Consider the following 21991-nt stretch of genomic DNA (forward strand, 5'->3'; position numbering starts at 1 on the left):
AAAGCAAAAAGGGCTGGTTTTGATTTTCAAAGTGTAGTTTTTCAAGTTGCGATTCTTTTAAAAAACTTGTAATCTCTAGACTGTATCAGGCAGCCACAAATGAAACAGCAGAATTTTCTGTGTGGTTCTGAATCATCTAGAAGAAGTGCTGTAGAAGATGCTGTCTCAAGGTTTTGGCTCAAACCCAACTCTTCAAAGACAGTTTTACAGGATTAGTCAAGGTAACAAACAGGAACAAGGTAACTGGAAATGTGAAGGGAATCCAGAAGGGAAAGTAACTGCAAAACTCAGGAACAATTGAGTACAGTGGTTAATCAGAAACTAGAGGTGGCTTATAGACTGCAAGTGCACGAGTATCTATCAGAAACATGCTGTATAAAAAATGAGAAGAGGTTTAGTGATTTGCAGGTCCTCCAGACCCCTATATAATTCAATATTAAAGAATTCACAAATATTTAAATATATCAGTTATTGGATATGTTGTAAACTATCGCACTCCCTCCATTTCAATGCAATTAACAGGCCTACAACTGAAAGAAAGGGCTGATCTGACTTGCCCTTTTCTGTTCTCTTACAGAGAACCAACAGCCTGTAAGCCTTAAAATAAGCTGAAGGTTCACAGCCAACCTGAACTCCCCCTTATGCTACCACCCCAGAAAAAGACAGTGAATTATAAAATTGACTTTGGCAATATCCTCAAGTGATGTGGAAAAGTCTCTTAAGGCTTGAAAAGGCTTTCTCTGCAAGGTCCATTTACCACCAGCTCTATCTATGAACAAGGGTCTTGGGTGAAGTCAAAGAACAACTATTTAATGTCAGTCATGGTTACTCTCAGCTTTGTTCCCTAGTTTTCAGGTTAAAACCACTGTAGTCATTCCCCCCCTCTAAATCATTGGGTGGTGTGTAAATCATTTACTGTAGATGACATGGGGGTCTTAGAGGCTCTACCAGACAAACGCTAGCAGTTGGTCTGACCTGGAACTAAAGCGCTCAATCTCATTCTTCACATGTAGACACAATTTTGAAGGTACTGGCTGTCACCATGTGGATCTTCAAGGACTGGAGTTTTAAGGAGACTGGGTCTGTGCTCTTGGTGCCTCCTAAGCTGCAAATGGCGAAGGCCAGGCCTCTGCTGGCTTTAGAAATGGGTTTTAGCATAGAAAACACTGGAGCGATTCATTTTTTAACAGCTGTAAGTGGAAGTAGCTGGAGGCACTTCAAGGGAGTGCTGCCTTCACAATTTTTGGCTGCCAAACCAAGTTGCCATTAAGAGTAATTGTCCTGTGATAACTTTGAGTTCATGTGGCCAAATCTGTGTCCTACCCAACCGGCCCCTGCCGCTTCTAACTGAATCAGAAGCAGCTGGTGTCAGGAAAAGCTCTTAGAGCTGTTTGTGTCAGCAACTGTAATTTATCCTGTATTTTTAAAACAAGTGTCACAAAATGGTCCTGTGACTCCTAAACACAGCCGCAGCATATATTAAAAATACGATAGACAGTGATACATTATGATAATATATAACAAAAAATGAACAGTGAAAACCAGTCTGGTGGCCTAAGTCCATGCTGATTGTTCTCAGCAAGGGCTGGAAATCACTAGTGAAATAGTGCAATGATTGTAGGCCCGAGAAGCTGAAGGTACTGCATTCCTTGACATTTAGGGAGATACTACAGTCAGATTTGGTCCTGACAAATACGCCTTAATTTGGGAGGGTGAGTAGGTAAAGAATACCAAAATAATACTCCACTGAGTAGTTTATCTAAAACTGCTATTTTCCTTGTCATTCAGATCACTCCCCTTCTAATGACCAAAATTACCTCTTAATTAAAGACAGATTATCTCTCACTACATAATTACAAGTGCTAACTCAAAAGGCTGTCACATTGCTCACATATCACTCACAGGAAAAGATTTTCCATGACATAGTTGTAATCAGTTCGACTGCTGTCTGGCAAGAAGCATGCCGCAAACACAATGATAGCATTCAGACCATCACCATAGTATCCTGTGGAAAAAACGAAAAGGCATTTTTATCTTTGTCAAAGGCTCTTAACAAGATAAATTTAAAAAGAAATCTCAAAGTCCTGGAATAGAGCTACTATGTCTACTGCTGAAGACGACCAAAAATGTACAAATTATCATCAAGCGATAAGGAAGCAGGATAGTCAGTGATGTTGAACTCCTGAAAAACACACTTAGCACAACTATTAGTAAACTCTATAGAGACCAGCAAAAAAACTTTGTAAGTAATATAATCTTATCTGAACTCCTGGTTCATTGCATCTCTACAGCAATTGTGTGCTGAATACTCACCTTGGACTGAGAAATAAGGGGCTACAGAAAATATCCTACATTTGTTATCCTGCATCTTTTGAATGATGTTTCACAAAGTCTCACAATCCAATCTCAGTTGGCTTGCACAGCTCCAAGGGCTTCAGGATATTACAATTATGGCTGCACCCCACTATACCTTTAAAAGTTCCTGGGATCAGCTAAATCCTTTGCTGCAAGTTTTGTATAAAATACTTTTTTACCTTGGATACTGCAGTTGTCCAATACTGGCATTCTCTGGGCTGCCTAACGATAGCTGTAAACCCTCAAAGCTGCAGCACTACTGTTCTAGGGTCCAGGACAGTTGCTTGTCACCCAAAAGAAATTTTTTTTTTTTTCATGTTGGTTAATCTTCTCCACAATCCTTTGCAGCTGCTATGGCTTTCTGTATTATTAATAATAAATACAAAATACTCCTGCATTTCTGTTGAAAGTTTTGTTTAAAAGATATGTGCAGGCATGAGGCAATTTATGAAGATGCTGTAGAAATGGTTGTAGGTAGATGGCACTAATAATGCAGAGAGACAGAAGCTGGATATACTTAGAGAACGACTTGAAAGCCTTTCAAAAGAGGCTAGGAGAAACTAACCATGAGGGAGATAATGATGTTTGTGAAGGAAACTCTGAATCTCCCTCAGAGATAGGAACACATTCCTGACAAAATTAAAGGATAATACTGGCACCTATACAACACTTTCATAAGGAGATTTTAAGGCTTTTACAGTGCTTTTTAGGTACTAGAGAGCAGTATCCATGCCTAACTCAAATGCTCGTAGAACTTCTTGCATTGTAGCCAGCCAAGCAAAGCAAAATTCTCTATGGAAAAACAGAGATAATACACAATCCACATGTGCTAACCGGGGAAGAGTGAGAGACTAGTTTGTTTTCTCCTTTCTCACTCAACACCTACGCTGAGTCTCAGCTAGCTGAAATAAGAAGATGTTTATGTCAAGGGAGTAATTTCTTACACAGCTTTGTAGAGATCTTCAAAGAATCCAGAACCCCTGACAAAATGGGTGCTTCAAGGCACTTGCCCATGAAGTCTTCCATGCCAAGGAGAACCACAGCTGGTTACTCTCAACACTATCCCAGTCACAAGGACACACACAGAGGCACACTCTGTTTAGGGCTTTCAGCTATTCCTTAAAGGACAGAAAAACACCACTACTTCCCCAGCTACAAAGGGGAGCAAAAGAAGGGTAAGTCTCTGAGAGAAAAATGTGCATGTCAGAAGCAAGTCTCCTGCCTCGAGCCATATTGTTTTGAATCAAGGCTTGGCAAAGCAACCTGCTGAAGGATTATGCTGGAGTTTTTTCTTTCTGAATTTGATTTGGTAGATTTGACTAAGTATAATGCATTGGATAAGATGATAACACATATTGTTGATGGTAACATCAACACTGAGTTGAGAATGCTAGCTAGCCTAGACCTCATCCACTGAATAATAATTTGGACACTGCAGGAAACTTTCTGTCCTTGGCCTTAACTCCATCCTTCCATGATCTTGGCATCTCTCGTCTTCCCAAAGTAGTATTTTTTCCCCCCTCAGCTTTACAAATAGGAAGGAGATTTCTTTCCTTCCATAAAGTTAAAAATCCTTAAAAGACTTTCAGAACAATTTATATCATGCTGCCATAAAGCAATCTGTCCAGCTGGCTCAGGAGTTTGGCAGCAAGAGCACATTGTGGCAGGTGTGTCCACTAAATTACACAGCACAGTTTGCAGTTCATGTAAAGCAAAATGATTATGTGCAGATGCCACCTAACAGCACACAGAAGAAAAACCCACAGATAAATCTAAGCCACTTTTTCTTACACATGCTTGCAGGCAAGGAATGTTCACCCAAGGGAGAAGTGCTTTTTAATTCATCACTAGAAGCCAGTAAAAGCCATTTGGCCAAATTCTCAGTCAGCCTATACAAAGAGACAGATCTCTAAGAAATTTCTCCATCAACATATGTGGAAGGCAATCTCACGCCTAGACTGCCAAGTCTACTCTCCCCTTTCCTGTTTTGTGGCTACCACCTAGATTCTGCATTTGGTGTTATCTGTCATTGGCAGGGAGGAATGTTCAGTAGATCATTGAATCATCAAGAGATGCTTGACATGACTTCCAATTAACTAATTTTAGCCAGAACCTGTTCTCAATCTTGAGGTTAAAGGAAAGATTCCTGGCCCTCTAAACCACTCCAAAGATAATATAATACAATACAGCATTGCCAAAGGGAACATCATACAGAATAGGCCCAGCCGCCATAATGTAGAAACTGTTTGTCCTGGTTTTGGCTGGGATAGATTAATTTTCTTTCTAATAGCTGGTATAGTGCTGTGTTTTGGATGCAGTATGAGAATAATGTTGATAGCACACTTAGGTGCCAGTTGTTGCTAAGTAGTGCTTACACTAGTCAAGGACTTTTCAGCTTCCCATGCCCTGCCAGCAAGAAACTGGGAGGGGGCACAGCCAGGACAGCTGACCCAAACTGGCCAAAGGGCTACTCCATACCACAGGACGTCATGCTCAGTATAGAAACTGGGGGGAGTTGGCTGGGGGGCAGCGATCGCTGCTCAGGGACTGGCTGGGCATCAGTCAGCGGGTGGTGAGCAATTGCATTGTGCATCACTTATTTTGTATATTCTGTTGTTGTTGTTGTTATTATTACTATTATTATTATTATTACTATTCCCTTCCTTTTCTGTCCTTTTAAACTGTCTTTATCTCAACCCTCAAATTTTACTTTTTTTTTTCCCAGATTCTCTCCCCCATCCCACTGTCGGGGGGGAGTGAGCAAACGGTTGTGTGGTGTTTAGCTGCCTGCCGGGTTAAACAACAACACCGTTCACCATTCCCATGACCCATGCATCAAAATGATTTTCTTTCCACATCTTCAGTTTGCCACTTCATAAACACAGAATTTAATCCAGTCCTTAACTCGTTTTGATATGGCTAGATTTCAGGCAAAATTTCCAGTTTAGCCCGTGGTGGGCTGAAACTCATTGTTACTGACCAGCACCCATTCAAAAGTAAAGGAAATGTAATGTTCTTTATCTTAGATTTGAGTGATCTAACAAAACCAGATGCCAGACGTATAAAATATGAATCCTGATTATTTCACACTGAGAGCTGAGCTGAATGACCTAGACTCCCATCGATAACTGTGCATTATTATGTTCTTCACAGTTGCCATCAGAGATGTCTGCCACTGGAACTAGTCCTTGTTCAACAGTCAAGCAGTACTCAATGAAGAGCTACCTCTCCACTCACTAAAATGGATTGGTATTTATTTTTCATAAAAGCTGGTATAAATGTATACACCAGCATCTAGTAGGAACTGTACATGACAGTTTTCGCCACAAATGTACCTAGACTAGTTTACAGCATACAAAAAACATAAATAAACACCATTAGCAAGGCCTCAAAATATTTTATGTTTGTTTCCTAAATTATGCCATCTGTGTCTGTTTGCTAAACTGTGTCTGAGGTGTCATCATATTCATAAATCTTTGATGGTGTTGTTATAGTGGGAAAATGCTTGGAGGTTTAAACATCTTTATTAATTCCGACTAAACCTTCTGCACACTGGCCACTGTGAACATCTGTAGGCTAGCATTTAACTGCTTTTAATGCAAATGTGCAAATTTGAGGACCACATCCTCAGGTAACATATTTAACATAATTTATTTATGTCACTTTTACCAGATAGAGATTCAACACTGAAAATATACTGGAAACAATGGTTTACCTTTAAATGATGTTACAGATCAGCAACACTGTGGCAGAAGCATCCTCATATAAACTCACAAATCTTACCTCTGAGATGCTAAGTTACCTGCCTCAGTTTCTGCAGGAACAGAACAACACATCCTTACTTAATACCATTATTAACAGCTGGCAAACAGTATCTCCCAAACATACAGGATCCAAAGATAATCTAAACCTGAGACACTGAGGAAAAGGCACTTAGAAAGCTTTGTTTCATTTTCTTCCTTCAAAATCTATAGTAATATCTATCCATTTGAATTAATTTATACGGAAGTGTGCTAGTAACACCAGAACTACAAATTCTCTGAGGCAGTTAGGGAGCAGATGAGCAAAGGAGACAATACAGCAAGCACAAAAGGTCATTTTCCTACTTTAAATGTTTTCTTTGATATGCTAGTTGATAATCATTAACAAATTACATGAAAAAAACATAAAACAGTTGCTGGTGAAATGCTATCTGCTGGCAACTATAAATGGCAGAAAAATAACATAAGGAGCTTAGCCAGACGAATGGCAGCCCCAGGGAAAACTGTATTTTTTTTAATTCGCCACTCTACTTGTTTAGATCTGTGCACCCACATACATCATTCAGCAAATCACAGAGCACTATACCTCCTTGTGCAAAAGTTTTTGCCAAAATCCACAGAATAAAGTTTTCAAAATATTTTTTCTGTAGGAGAAAAGTTTTTTTCCTTACTCGAAGACAGCTTTAGCCTACAATGACCAAATTGTTCCTGACACATGTATGTTAGTTTATTTCTTACTCCTGAAATTGCTTTGTATTTAAAATACTTATTAGTCATTGCCACACTGAATTGAAAGTCAGGTTGATTTCAGCCATGGCTGAAAAATAAACTCTCTCTCCCCTTGCCAGTATGATAACTGAACTAAAATAGAAATAAATCATGCTCAATAAAGCACGAATTTTTTACATCAATCTAAAAAATGCATTCAGGGTTTTCCTACCTCCATGTGAAATGACCTTTTTGTAAGGTTCAATGACTTTCATGTCAATTCTTTGTTCTTGTTCTCCAATAACCACTGTTCTCCATAACCTGTTGTCCTCACGCTCCTCTTCAGCAGTGTACTCTGGAATTGATTCAGACTCTTCCTGGGAAGCATCCTTAGTGGCAGTTTGCTCTTCTGAAAAATAAAGTTGTATATATTACATCTGCCTGTAAAAGCTCTAAATATTTTCTCTGTTACATACATTTGAAATGGATGACTGAAATCAGCTGGATTTTTACAGCACTATCCTGGATCTGCACTGGTATAAATAAGAGCAGAATTTGATCATCTAACAGTCAGTAAATGCGAAGTTTCCATTTTTTTAAACTTTTCATCATTATGAACATAAAAAGAACAGCAGCAATTATCACTACGCAGAACACCGCCAAGGGATTTTTGCATTTTTGCATCCAGTTAGTAAAACTGATCAGATGCTCACTAGAGGTACTGCACTGTAGGTCTTTAAAAATCTTTGTGTTGCAAGTGTGAGAACTATACTAAAAAGCAAAATAGGGAACTAAAAGTGAACACAGCGATGCTTCTTGTCTAGAGAGGAATTACGACAGAGCTACAGCTTCTCAACTTTTTCCCAGTTTGTCTCTCATCTCTTCACATTTGGCACCAGCAAATATGAAGAACGCCCATCTTCCTCTGCTTCGGTCATGAGATAATGCTGACTCCTCATATAAGCACAGTATTCGTCTCCCCCAGGGCCTTTCGGTTGAGGTTAAATACCAGTTTCCTCCCAGATGTGAAGTACAGAGCAGCCAGGCAATCTGGCCTGTTCATACCAGCACCCATGAGAGAACAGGTACATGCAGTCCACAGACACAATGATCACAATAAATTAACTGCACAGCTGACAAGAGACTATAAAGTCTCATAGCACCTCCTCTCTGCTGGATACTCTTAGTTTCAGAAAAGCTGTGAAGTAATTAACAAAATCTGCTTTTCCGTTGCACATTGACGAGATGGCTCTTAAAAACAAATTTAACCGCAGTCCAGTTTTTCAAACTTAATGGCTGGTTACACAGAAAGTGACATGAAAAGTGATTCCGTCCACAGCTGGAATTATTTCATTTCCTTCTTTAGTTATTGTTACAACATACTGTTTTTTCTGTGGGGAAAAAAAAACCTCTCTCTTTTGTACTATTATTCTTGCTGAAGCACCTTTGCCTTGTGGCTCTCTGCATATTATCAATTTACCTTCGTAGTGAAGATTCTATACATTTACGCATTACACATACTTGAAGTAAAGAAAATCAACTGTTCTGGCTCTGCAGTCATAAGTAGGAGCAGAATTTGATCGTGTGAGTCAATAAGCGAGGTAACAGTAAATAAAGATGTAGTGACATACATAAGAAAATACATGTGTGTACACAAAAAGCTGATCAGACATCTTATTTGAAAATACCAAAGAGACGTATGAGAGTTGAGAGTTAAGAATAAACTAAAAGAAGTGATTTTAATTGACAAGAAGAAGTAAAGAGCACAATGTTTCGTAGAACTCCTCAAACCTTTCTATGTATTGGTTTATCTTTGGATACCTCTTTGATTAATGCTGCTTCTCGAACTACTCACACAAATGGAAGTATATGATCCTTAAAACACACCAGTTTATCATAAGAATTAAATCAATTTTCTTTATGAAATCAGGAATAAGATAGTATAGTGTGTATATACCACATATATCTACACACATAGAACCTATGGGCACATACACATACATGTACTGACTATTTATTTGTAAAACTGATTTCTGCATTAAAAACTATCAATAATTCCACCAAATTTGTTAGGAATATCAAGTTCCTCAAAACACACAAAAAAAGCTTTGAACTTTTAAAAAAAATATATATTAGGTTGAGCACACATTTATTGTTACAGTAGGACTAATGAAGCCTGAATTTCTACTGCCACCTGTCTTGTATTTTCTGTCCCTAATACAAAGTATTATTAGGGAATAATACTGGTGGAAAGTCCCCCTCCCTGAGGTAGATTCTCCCATGTGCAACAAAAGCTGAGTCTATCATCAGTTCTTTTCTTTACCTAATTCCTGCCTGCTGGAATCTTGCAAGAAAGCAGTAATATTTCACCTCCTACCTCACTGCCTAACCAGCCAATGAGTTAAAAACTTACTAAAGTAAAATTGTGTTAATGGTGGAAACATGGATGGAAGATCAAGAAATACATACGCGTGCACATATAATGTGACTACATAAGCCTTTTTTCCTTAGGATCTGCAAATAAAAGGAGTTTGAGGAGATATAAGGTTGGGAAGAAGAACAGACTGCAAAAGGAGATTTTTTTCAAGTATGCTATTTCAAGTTGGTTTAACAGTTGCTGCTCAGTAGATTATATATTGTGGAACTGAGGTACGTAATCATGCCTTCTCACAGTACAATGCTCATGATGTTTAATAATACACTTAGCATTCAGTTTTGAAGTATCGCATATTCTGTGACGTTGGGAACAAGCTTACAAAATGCCTAACCCCGCTCCCTCCAAACCTAGATATCAGCTCAGGTGCTTTCAGAATAGATAGATGGGATTATCAGAACGGCCTAGGAAAACTGTCTAGTCAGCTGGTTCCTCGGAGGGTAGAAGGGGCATGGCTGAGGGAAAGAACGGTAGCTGGCAGAACAGCTTTAGTGAAAAGAGGCTGGGCTAGGTAACTGGCAGACTAACACTGAAATTGTATTTGGGGTTTGATAATGGTTTTTTTGTTGGTGAAACTGCAAATGATGAAAAATAATGAAAAGAGAGCCTGATAAAACTTACAATGCTGGAACTGGCCAAATGAATTATTTTTAGACAGAAATGGTACTAGATTGCCTCTTCCTGCTGAAGTGGCTATGCTTTACTGCCTGGAGTGTTGATTTTGCAGAGAAAGATGCACCAGTGTGAAATTCAGAAAGGAAATAAACATCTGCAGACAAAATAATAAACACTCTTTTACTTTCCAAATAACACTGATTTGGGTGGAGGCCTTCACCTGTATGCACATATGGTTTTCAGAAATACAATTTTTCTGTCATGTAATGTAATAATCATAAAAAGCTCATTTCACAAACAAGAGCAGGTTCTGAAAGAGAATGTTTAAATGTAATGTATTAGTGACACACACCCCCCCCGTGATACTGATGATCAACCAATCCCTAAATGTCAGGTGCTAGTTTAAGGCAAGTACTTTAGTATTTCTGCTCTCATCTATTTTCTTGCACATTGAAGTTGTGATGATTCTTCTTCATCATTCTTTAAACACGTGGGTTTCAGTATTTCTTGTATTACAGAACCATCAGTTTTCCAGCAATGAGGTGGACCCCTGAATCATGACAACAGCCTTGCTTTTCTCAGTTGCCTTTTATAGTTCAAATGGACCTTCAGCAGTCTGAGCATGACAAACTAAAAATCACTGTTTTCTATAGTCTCAACAGCTACGTCTTCTCAGCATTTACTTCCCTGGGTTTGGCACAACGTTCTAGAAACACTGATCTGTGGGAGATTATGACTGCGGGTAACAGCAGAGCACATACTGGTTAACAGTAAAGTGACAGAAATACAGAAATAACAAAGGCTATTTACCATGCAAATAAACCATTCTCCAGGAGTTCTTATGACTATACTCTTAGCTATCAGATTCACGTAATATACAGCCTACTTATTTTATTGCCAGTTTATTTTTATAAAATGTGATTTTTTTCCTTTTCTGCTCTCTGTTCCTGGCTCATCTAAGTGGAGGACATTTTGCTGATTAAGTATGTCTAAAAACAAACCACACAACTGCAAAAATGTCACCAAAAGCACAGGCACCTTGAGTTCTTCTTCACTTAGGAGTTTGGGGAAACTGGTCCAACTTTAGCAATTGGACGAATCACCACATTTAGAAAGCAGCAAAAAAAGCTGGGGAGAAATGCTTGCCATAAATACAACTGCCACCAAAATCACTGGAGTTGAATTTATTTACTTGAGCGCTTAAAGGCAAAATCTGTTCCACTGCAGACAGAGATTTTTGCTCACACAATGGTCACAGCAGTCTAAAACTGCAAGCACACACTGCTCTGGTGTGAGCGCACGCATCTGTATGTGTGTGTTTGTGTGTTTTAGTTTTAACCTTTGTTACAAAATATTCTAACCATCAAGCAACTCATCACTATGCTCTGCATCTTCCCATAAGGAAATCGGCCTTCTAATGAGAAGTGACATTAGAGATGCTCATGCATGACTGAGTACACAGTAATGCCTCTTTGGCAATATCACTTAAACTGATGCAACTGTTCTTGTATGCTCAAAAGAGCATACAATTTTTGAATTATAGTGACCTCACTAGCAACAGAGAATTTAAATGCAAGGGAAAACTCAGTTTAAATTGATCAATTTTTAAAGTTTCTTTCTGTTGTAGGTTCTAAAATGGTCACACCAATTTTCCCCTCAAATAGCTTATGATCTGTATGTATTTACATTAGTGAATACAGTTCTTATATGGTTCTTAAGGTACTAGCAAGGAATGAGTGTGAACACCCTATTTCGTACATCATGAAGGTAAGTAAAATGAGTAAGGGTGTAAAACACTTTTACACCACATGAGAGAAAATCATTAATATGCGAAGGAAAAGTGAAGTATCCATTGCACACTTCAGGGTGTATCTATACTGTACAACTAGCCCTGCTGAGAAAGCGTATTTAAATTGACGGAATGAGGAATTCTGTTGTTCCATCACCTGAGCTAGCTTTATCATGCTATCCACACACCTTCCACATCTCAGCTTTCCAACCATACATGGGAATAAAAAAAGACCCTTCTCACTAACAAAAGACCTCTCTCACCACGCTGTGTCCATTTCATTTATACACTGCAAGCTCTTTGGTGCAGCTTACATCAGCCAACACATTTTGCACAAGGTTATATCCCTAAGTACTACTGATGTAACTGTAATCTAGAGCTGGCCAGAGCTGCAGGAAGGTGCAGTTAGCTATAGCGTTCTCTACAACAGAGAGCAACTGCTTTCTCCTTCTTGAACAACTGTTTTCAGACAAGTCCTATGGTACTGGACAAAAACAGGACTTTGATTCTCTCTAGGTAGTTGTTCTTATTTTATTTGATCACCTGTACTATGTCTTTCTGCACGCTGCATAAGTAGAAATGTATTACTTTACACAGGGGAAGAAAGGTTAAAAAATAGCAGACAGTAAAATGACGTGGACACCTAGCATTAACTCTCAAATGCTTTAACCATATTCATTGCCTGACAGACATGAGACTGATCATGTAAGCAGTAAAGAAAGAAACAGATGACCTCTACATTTACAATCTAGAACATTACCTTGTCCGGTGTATTCAAAAGAGTCTGCTTCATCAGGAGTGTCAAGGTCATCTACATTGATGTCAATTTCATCTGGCGTATCCAAATTGTCATCAGAAAGTACAGACCCTTCACTCTGGTCCAAAGAGAGATTGATATTTGGAGCAGTGAGCTTTATCCTTCTGGGATGGGAACTGTTAAGATCAAGAGAATTGGGAGGTTCTGAAGAAAGAGGAAGAAAAAAAGAACTTTATCTCCTCTGCATACAATTCATCTCCCAGATACTTAAGAATCACGTTCAAACACACTGGGAAAGACCAATTTTATTAACACCAAGCCATTTAAGACCACCTAACATGAAACACAAATATCAACATTAATGTTTAAAGAAATAAAACAAGCATCTACATAAATGGCAGATGAAGCTGGGAGCTTTTAAATTATGCAAAATCCAGATTCACTTTTTTGCAATCATCAGATGAAAATCAAGCCTTGGACATGCTCTGACCCACAATGTTTAAGAATTTAAAGAGCAATATACAAGTCATTTGAGTTATGAACCAAGACATTGCTGAATCCTGGAAAAATTCATATGAGTGAAAATCCCCTGTAAATATTTGTTTTCTTACGCACTTTGTGCTATTCGAATGGTGCTGATTTGCAAGTAGCTATGTCTTCAGTTTTAACTATATAGTATCTTATTTGATACAGTAACAGAAATAAAAATACCTCTGAGTATCTTAAGCAGTCTTAAATAAAAGTAGTCTTCAATAAGAAAAAAGCTAGTGTGCTGGTTTTGGCTGGGATCGAGTTAGTTTTCTTCATAGTAGCTAGTATGGGGCTATGTTTTGGATTTGTGCTGAAAACAGTGCTGATAACACAGGGATGTTTCAGTTGCTGCTGAGCAGTGCTGACACAGAGTCAAGGCCTTTTCTGCCTCTCACCCCACCCCACCAGCGAGTGGGCTGGGGGTGCACAAGAAGCTGGGAGGGGACACGGCTGGGACAGCTGACCCCAACTGACCAAAGGGATATCCCATACCGTATGATGCCATGCTCAGCATATAAAGCTGGGGAAGAAGAAGGAAGGGGGGGACGTTCGGAGTGATGGCGTTTGTCTTCCCAAGTAACCGTTACGCGTGATGGAGCCCTGCTTTCCTGGAGATGGCTGAACACCTGCCTGCCCATGGGAAGCAGTGAAGGAATTCCTTGCTTTGCTTTGCTTGTGTGCGTGGCTTTTGCTTTCCGTATTAAACTGTCTTTATCTCAGCCCACGAGTTTTCTCACTTTTACTCTTCCGATTCTCTCCCCCATCCCACTGCGGGGGGAGTGAGCGAGCGGCTGCGTGGGGCTCAGTTGACAGCTGGGGCTAAACCACGACAGCTAGGTATGGCTTTGCTCCTTGCCACTGCATTGTCTGCCACATTTCTAATGCTAGTATTTTAATGCTAACTTAGTTCACTTAGACAGTAGTCAAATATAAGAAAAATAATAGAGACTACTTAAACTTTACAAGGACTTTACAACGAGTGATGACAACAGTGAACAAGAGAAAATGGCACACTACAATTACCATTTCTCAAGTGAAGAAGAAAATTGGCTAAATAAAGCGAACTTAACACTTTTTCTTTTTAACATTGAACTGATTCTTCACCAGCACAGAAACATCTTTCTCACTGCATAACTAAATGCCAAGGGAATAAGATATAATTAAGAAAATGAGTAAGAGCTTCTCTCACCGGGTCTCATCTCTGTAGAACTGGGGCTTAGTACACCCTCAGCAAAGGGGATGTCCATTCCCACATCCTCTTGTACCAACCTGAGAGGTAAAATACAAAGAAAAATCTTAAAAAGATGCACAGGTTGACCTTGCTATCAATACAGCTCATGTGATCTCATACAGAACTGACATTTTCCTCAACATAGCCAGTTCACAACATAGCCTGATCACAAATTGATGTGAGAAATGAACACAGCTGCTGTAATTCTACTGTGCCATTCTTACCGGTTATTTATGCATACATCTGTAGAGCCTTTAGAGACATATAGCCACTTTTACTTCGATCAAGACATAGCACTGAATAATAACAGGCTCGCAAACAGCAATGTTTCTCATTTTATACAAGCAAAGTTGGTCTTTTGTCATCTGGCAAACCAGACACACCGTTGCAGGGAGCTTCAGCTACCCTTTGCAAACTGCACGCCACAGTTAAGAGTTCCATAACAGTATTTTCCTTGCTGTACATACAGTTACTGTATAGCAAAAATGAGATCATGAGTGGCTTTTTTCATTCTTTTGCTATCATTTGTACTTTAGAGCAATTCTGACCCAAATCAGTCATTTTGTAATACTGAAACAGTTGATGTCCTGCATTGAAAGAGTACAGAAAGCACAAAAGTGAGAACCAAAACTACATCACAGATTTTCAAAGATTAAAATGTTGCAAACTATCCTACCTAGACTCAATTTTTACACAGATACTCAGAAATTACATTTAATGTACCCACATAAGACAAGTAAAAGGCATTAAGTGGTGAAAATAATAACAAAGGCGTTTGAATGTTTAAAGCAAATTGACTTAAACTGCTTTCATGTCTATTTTCTATTCAAGTATTTTATAAAACACTTGCTGGGAGGATGGTTCAACTGCAGATAGGAAACAACATTTTACATTTTCAGGACACTCTTGACAGCTTCCAAATTACTTGCACTAAAAATGTATGACTCCAAACAAGCTTCACTTATTTTTTCTATATTCCTGTTCCAAACTCTTTATTTTTCAAAAATAATTTCTTTTTTTTTTTTTTTCCCACAAAAGCTGAAGAACAGACAATTTTTACACTTTGATTAACAGAGCTGTGATGAGATCAAAGAAGGTACTTTTCCCTGTCAGAGCATCAGCTAGCTCTGTTCTGAATGATGTAGCTGAACGGATCTGCATAGGCTTGGCTTGTCGCTCCTGCAGTTTCTTCCCACCCTTGCTTTCCCCATGAGGACTACCCTCATTATTTTACTGTGTGCAGGCAAGACTCTTCTGGCCAATCAGTGCATCAGAGTATGAGTATAGTTTCTGTGATTTCTTGTTAATTTCATATAGATTATGTACAAATGTGTACATGTAGGCCTGCCTATAAGTGAGCCAAAGGCTTTACTGTGCTTAAAGCTGCAAAAGATCTTTACCTCAAGCCCTGTACCATCGAATTACCAATATAGACAGGCAAACTAGTGAACTCCCATTTTTCCCATGAGGTCATAGAGAATACAGGCAATATAAAGCTAGGGTCAAACATGTTTGTGCTGCTCAACTCATGATCAGGCCTTGTCTCTCCATAAAAGCAGACACATATTAATCTTGCTAATTTTACTAGATTTATGCCCACATACTGTAGAGTACATCTTTCACAAATATGGAGATTAACTGCTTAATGATTTCTACAAAACACGCCAATTCTGGAATATGTTTAATTACTGTCAAATAAGGCTTGAAATATTCTTTCCCTTTGGATACACAATAGAACAGTAAAGAAATTTGATCAAAGTATCCTGCTCATGAATAAAATGAATGGCACAAATTGTCTGTAATGTACCATTTCCTTTTTTTCTGCTCTGTAGCATCATCTGTTTTCAGAAGCTGTACAGAAAACTGATACACAGAATACCATCACAATTTACTTAGAAATGTAAATAAGTCATTAGAGTCTTTGGCTCTTTTTGGTGTCTGTTCAATTCATAGTAAAATATGTGTAATGAAGTCTAATTTATTCATCTGAACTTAGCAGAGACAAATCTGAATTCTAATGAAGTGCTGTAAGTAACAGCCAGATAAGGTAAGAAACCATAGTGGTGGAAATAGTGTGGGGAGAGGATGAATACTTCTAATCCATTTTAAATTCAGATTAAGATTTTATTTGGGGCTTTATTAACCTTTCTGAATATAAAACTATGAAAAATTATTGGATTAAAGCAGCTCAGGACTACTCAGATGATGACTTATGGGTATTCAAGGGTGTATAGATTGGCTGGACAGAACAGGGTTTTGATACTAACATATAAACCATTCATTTATAAAATCTCTTACAGCCTTACCACACCAAATGACAATTCCTTTCTGAACAAGCTTCAGAAATCACTGCAGGAAATTACTTGAAAGGAAATGCTCTTCTTTCAAGTTGTGTGAAGAGTAAGCTACAGGAGGACATTGAATTTGCAGGCTTTCTTATTAAAAAGAGACAGTATTCTCTGCAGTAAGCCTGTAAAATTGTTTCAGCAAAATGAAGATCATCTTCTCCTCTGTATGATAAGAGTATGATAGAGTTTTATACACTCTATCCCTACAAAAATAGTGACAAATATAATCTGAAAAAAGCAATTTCCCACAATTAATTAATTCAGAATTTTGAGAGTTGCCTAAAATTTTTGCAATGCCTTGGACAGAATTATCCTAAGTCATGAGATTTCTAGGATTGCCTCAAGACTGCTTTTCTCCCTTTATCTTTTTTTAAAAATCCATATGGACTTGGAGCTGGCACTGCTGCTTTCTCTAGAATGTCTTACACTTTCACAGCATAAATTCAAATGTTCTTCTGCTTTCAGTGGGACCACTACAGCTGAGTTAAACCAGAATTGTATATTACAGTTGTGTTTACAAGAATGGTACATTTCTAGGGGACTGAAAGATAAATGTGTTTCATATCCTTTTGTTTGAATTTCTACTGAAATACAGCTACTGCTACAGGCAATATACTCAAAAAATACCCCTCACTTAGGGATTACTAGTAAACAGCATTGGAATTTGTCTGAGAATCTCTAACTTTATTTTGATGGCACAGTGTTTTTAATGTCAATAATCCATATCGTTCATATCAGGCTATTTGATTTGGGAAGCAAATCAAGCCCAGTTATCAAAAGGATTGTATTTTCAATCACATAAAAGTTGGTATCACCTTTCAGAAATTTTTTAGCTGAGATAAAATTGCCTTTTTTTTTTTTTTTTTCCCCAAATTGTGTCAGGTTCTCATTTACTGTCAAATAAACAGACAACAGGCTTTTCAGAGAAGAGGGAGTCTGACTCTGGAGTTAGTAATATTTTTCCAGATCCCTTGTGCTTTACCAAAACAGATTAAAGATTTCTTGCCAGATATACATACTCTATGTTCAGTGAAAGTTCATATTTTTTAAAAGCCATAGTTAATATTTGTTCAGTCACAAATTAATAGGCAATACAGGCATCTTTCAAATCTGGTGGGTTTAGAAAGCCAGTCACAAAGCATATCTGTGACACTGTACCTCGGCATATGGCTGCAAACTCCCCATCAGTGTGAGAATGAGCAAGATAGGGACTAAGTTTGCTTTCTACAGACATGGCTCACCATTTTCTGATGGATTTGGAGAGCATGCTATGCTGAGCAGCTCAACACTGTGCAGAGTAATTTCTGACTGTGCACAAGCTCTCAACAGAACTCAGCACGAACCCTAGTAATGGAAGATGAACTCCAGAAACTTAAATTAAGCAACTACCTCCTCTTCCTTTTCCACAGACTACTACACATACTTCCAAAATTCTGGCTTACAAAATTCCTTGCCTTCCATACAGGTGCAACTGATGCCACGGATGATGTGGCAAAAAGTATTAGAAAAAGAAACCACTTTTTTTTTCCCCTTTTAATGAATGGTCCTTATTGAAGAAGTAAATTAAGTTACCTTAGAAAGCTCCATTCTAATCAGGTATGATTTACTGGATTGATAAAAAAAAGGATCTTTCACTGGGAACTGAGGTCAAAGTCAAATAAGCTTTTTGTGTCATAAATGACTTCTTTTATGTGGTACACAGACCAGTCATTTAAGGATCAGCTGCACTGGGAATCAAGTTACTGCATATTTGCTTTGATAATTCAGGTCTACATTCTTGTTCAGAAGTAGCTAAAAACGCCCTGTTTCTCAAAGGTGGATCAGAGACTGATACCAAATTCCTATGAACGGAGGAGAGAGAGGCTGGAGGCTGAAATCCTTTCCTTGCTCTTTCTTGGTTCAGACATTCTTACAGCTCAATAAATTAATAATCTTTAAATAATTCTTAGTGCCTTCTCAAATCAGTATTTCTCAGAATAAAAGTTATCCTTCCTGACTTTTCTAGGTACAGCAGCATTCTGCTGTTTTGGAAAGAGCAGCTCTGAATATTCACAGCAATATGTCATAATCCCTATGGGCTGTGCTGCCTCACCCTTGTGTCATATGTGATATATCACCCGTTTCCCAAGCTGCTCTGCAGCTATTACATCTCAAGAAGTTAATTTCTTTAGTCTAAGCCAAATAACCTCTCCAATGGGTTGCTCTGAATGAACACCTACAACCTGCAAAACAGAGCAACATTAATCCAACAGTGACCATCACCTTTCAAAAGTGAATGCCTCCGCTCCAACCTGCCAAAACTTGCTCACCAGCTGGCCTTTAAATTGTATACGCTTTCCAGGCTTCTGGACTCACCAATGCAGAAGTTTAATCTGAAGTGAAGCCCACAACTGCTCAACACTTTTCCTAGATAAGTAAATCATTTTTCTTCCATGCTGTTCCCTCTATACACCGAAATACTTTTATACTCAAATTTTCACAAGATGTGGAAGGTGTTTATACCGTTTCAAAGCATGATTAGTAAAAGGAATGACATGGATGAAATCACCTCAGCTCATATTAATACATGCTTGTTTTGGAAACTAAATGGGAGGAGGGGAGATGAAGTACAATGAAAAGGTTATTCAGAGACTAGACATCTGGCTTTTTTCATATTCTCAAATTCCACACATTATGCAGGTACACCCTGCTCTTGGAGGAAATAAAAGTCCTGCTTACAGCCCACTGTCTCACTGGTTTGGAGTAAAAAATGGAGCTGTTTTGAGGAAGAATGCATGAACTATGAAAATTTTAGGTATAAAAACAAGGCAAGGGAACTTAAGTTCCTCCTTGAGTCCCTTTTGCAGAACACAGGCAGCACAAAGTACTTTTCCTTTGAACCCCTTCCGTCCCCACCCTGTAACACCGCCCTTACGCAAGCACAGAGACCAGGAAAGGAGAAACAAGAACTTGAGGGACTGGACATGACAGTACAGTATTTTCCTTGGAAGGTATGAAAAAGCCCTTGGCGATTATCCAGTAATGCCTGTCCACTGACTCCCAGCGTGGGTCCATCTGAAAGTGCCTTTATGATTAAGCAGGGTTAAGCGTTTTGCCAGGGCAAGGCAGAGTACACAGTACCTTGTGTAAGCCCATCTCTGGCCTTTCCCCTGCCAGAGGCAACCTACTGATGGCTCTCACAGCATTTTGATTGCTCCACCTGGAGGATGTCTTAACTTCTTTAGGACAAAATGAGAATGCTGTTCTTCCATACTCAGAAGCAATAAAAAGCCTCAGAATTGGAGACTAAAGCCAATATTTAAGCACTCCACAAACTGGAATTTACATGAAGGAAGAGTTAACACGAAGTGTTTTCTTAATTACTATATTCCTCTTCAGTTTACAATTCTGTGCTACATAAATTTATATAAATTTAAAGCCAAAATATCTCACCAGATAGCTGACTTATAAGGGGTGTTTTGCTATCCTCCATCTCTATAGCTACTCCAACATTCACCTCACCTGATACAAAAGAATAGCAAAACCCATTCTGTTGTCACAATTAAACACTTGACACATTATTCCATTTTTAGAACAGAAACTGTTTTGCTGTTTTGCATTTATATCCAAATAAAACATCTTTCCCTTTCTTTCATATGTTATATATGTGTTCTCCAAGCTTGTGGCTTGTAATTGCTGTTCCATTTCTGTTCAGAAAAAGCTAGAGATTAGAAGTCTGCAGTCCCTTGCTACAATAGTGTGTTTTAAAATAACAGCAAGTATCTACTTTATGAAATCATTACTCTTTCTTGGAGTGCTCAGAAAAGATGGAATATAGTCATTCTGTCCTTTGTTTTAAACAGAGGATGGTTCTTCTGGTTATAGATGCAACTCTATAAACTATGTTATAACTGAGATGTGTTATTTCGGAGACCTTTAATGCTAATGGACTAATAACAAATCCTAATTTAATGTGCATGTGTTCGCGTTTTGATGCTTATCACCCATGTAAGATGGGTAGAAATGTTCTACAGGCAAAGTCAGAGAACTGTTGGACATGCTTCAATATCAACTGTGTCTATAGCCAAAAGGAGATGCTATAGGAAATAAAGCGTTAGTATATAAAGTTGAAAAATAAAGCCTGATAAAACATGGGCTTTAGTCTGAAGAAAGTTCAATGAAAATACACAGACACAAACAGAGTAAGAAGCCAGGAACATTAGTCCCAAAAACCCCAACTGGATTGTGCACTAAGAGAAGAAAAAACCCATTAGCAAATGCACCCACTAAAAACAACCTCCAAAATTACTTCCTAAAACTATTCCTTTGCTACAAAACTTCCAAACAATAAACAAAGATTTCTACAGTTGCCTATTCAGAGATAAAGGAGACTGCAGGGTGAATTCTTTAGGTTCAGCAGAATTAATGATCCCTAACCTGTAGCAGAGTATGCAACAAATCAAAGTGACATATACTGTGCAGGATTCAGTCAATATCAGTTGGAGACTATGCTCCAACTACATCCACATACCAAGAAAATGAGCATATTGGAAGGAATCCACTCCAGGATATCTGAGACTAGAAAAAAGTCATTACTTTTATTCACAGCTGTGTAAAATAATCATACTGTATACAGGTGACTTGTAAAAATGGATTAATTCTATAACCTCTCAAGAGTTGCATTTAGCAACCATATGTTAGTATACTAAATTAACTGTGTTTCTATTGCTATTTATTTGGTAGCTCTTAATCACAAATTAGTTCAGAAAAAAACTATAGACTGAGCACTGGAATTTATGCATAGCATGAGACTTTTATTCCCATGTCTGGATGCAAACCAAAAAACCCCCAAAATGATCTGTGGTGCTTTGTTTGAGCCAAAAGCTTTATTAATTAAACATCTGTGCAAATGTTAACTAATCATTGTCATACTGCTGCACAGTAGGTTAACACATGCTGATATTCCCATTTTACAGAAAAACATGTCACTTGCTTTCTCAACAGCCACAGAATAAACCATTGCTAAAAATCAGTAAAAGTCATAACTTCCTAGTTTTTCACACTTCACTTTTCAGATTTAAAGCTTCTTTTAGTGATTATACTGTTACTTGATGTTTTGCATGTGCTGATTTTTTACTCCATTTTCAGCATCAAAGTTGGATGAAAAAGTTGGGCATGTCTGTAAGAGGTAGTATTCTTTCTGTAGGAAAATCCTGTATTCTAGCCATAAGATTTAAATTGTTTGCATTTCAGTATGTTAACTGAAAACATGTTAAAATTCTCACTTTGGGCTGCTGAAGAAATTTTTTACCCATTCTTTATGAAAATGTTTCCTTGTCTCCCATTAGCTTTAGTGTTTAGTATCAGTTTATCTAGCCACCTTTTTCCTTGTTCCTCTTCTTAAATCTATACTGTAAGCCTCAATTTTTTCCAGGTAGCCATTCATAGTAGTAGGCTCTCCTGTCTGCTCTTATCAGTTGAAG

At 38.2% G+C, this 21991-nt stretch overlaps 1 protein-coding gene across 1 annotated transcript in view; it reads right to left on the reverse strand.

The window, feature by feature from the left end:
• Positions 1-21991, reverse strand: part of PRUNE2 (prune homolog 2 with BCH domain) — a 144247-nt gene that overhangs the window by 14830 nt on the left and 107426 nt on the right. The window contains exons 10-13 of the mRNA XM_075527458.1: positions 14140-14219; positions 12423-12623; positions 7057-7233; positions 1903-2005 (exon numbers count right to left, since the gene is read on the reverse strand). Of these exons, the coding sequence (XP_075383573.1) occupies positions 1903-2005; positions 7057-7233; positions 12423-12623; positions 14140-14219 (561 nt within the window). The remainder of the gene's footprint in view (positions 1-1902; positions 2006-7056; positions 7234-12422; positions 12624-14139; positions 14220-21991) is intronic.

The sequence above is a fragment of the Mycteria americana genome, chromosome Z (genome assembly GCF_035582795.1).
Source record: "Mycteria americana isolate JAX WOST 10 ecotype Jacksonville Zoo and Gardens chromosome Z, USCA_MyAme_1.0, whole genome shotgun sequence".
NCBI classification, from domain to species: Eukaryota; Metazoa; Chordata; class Aves; order Ciconiiformes; family Ciconiidae; genus Mycteria; species Mycteria americana.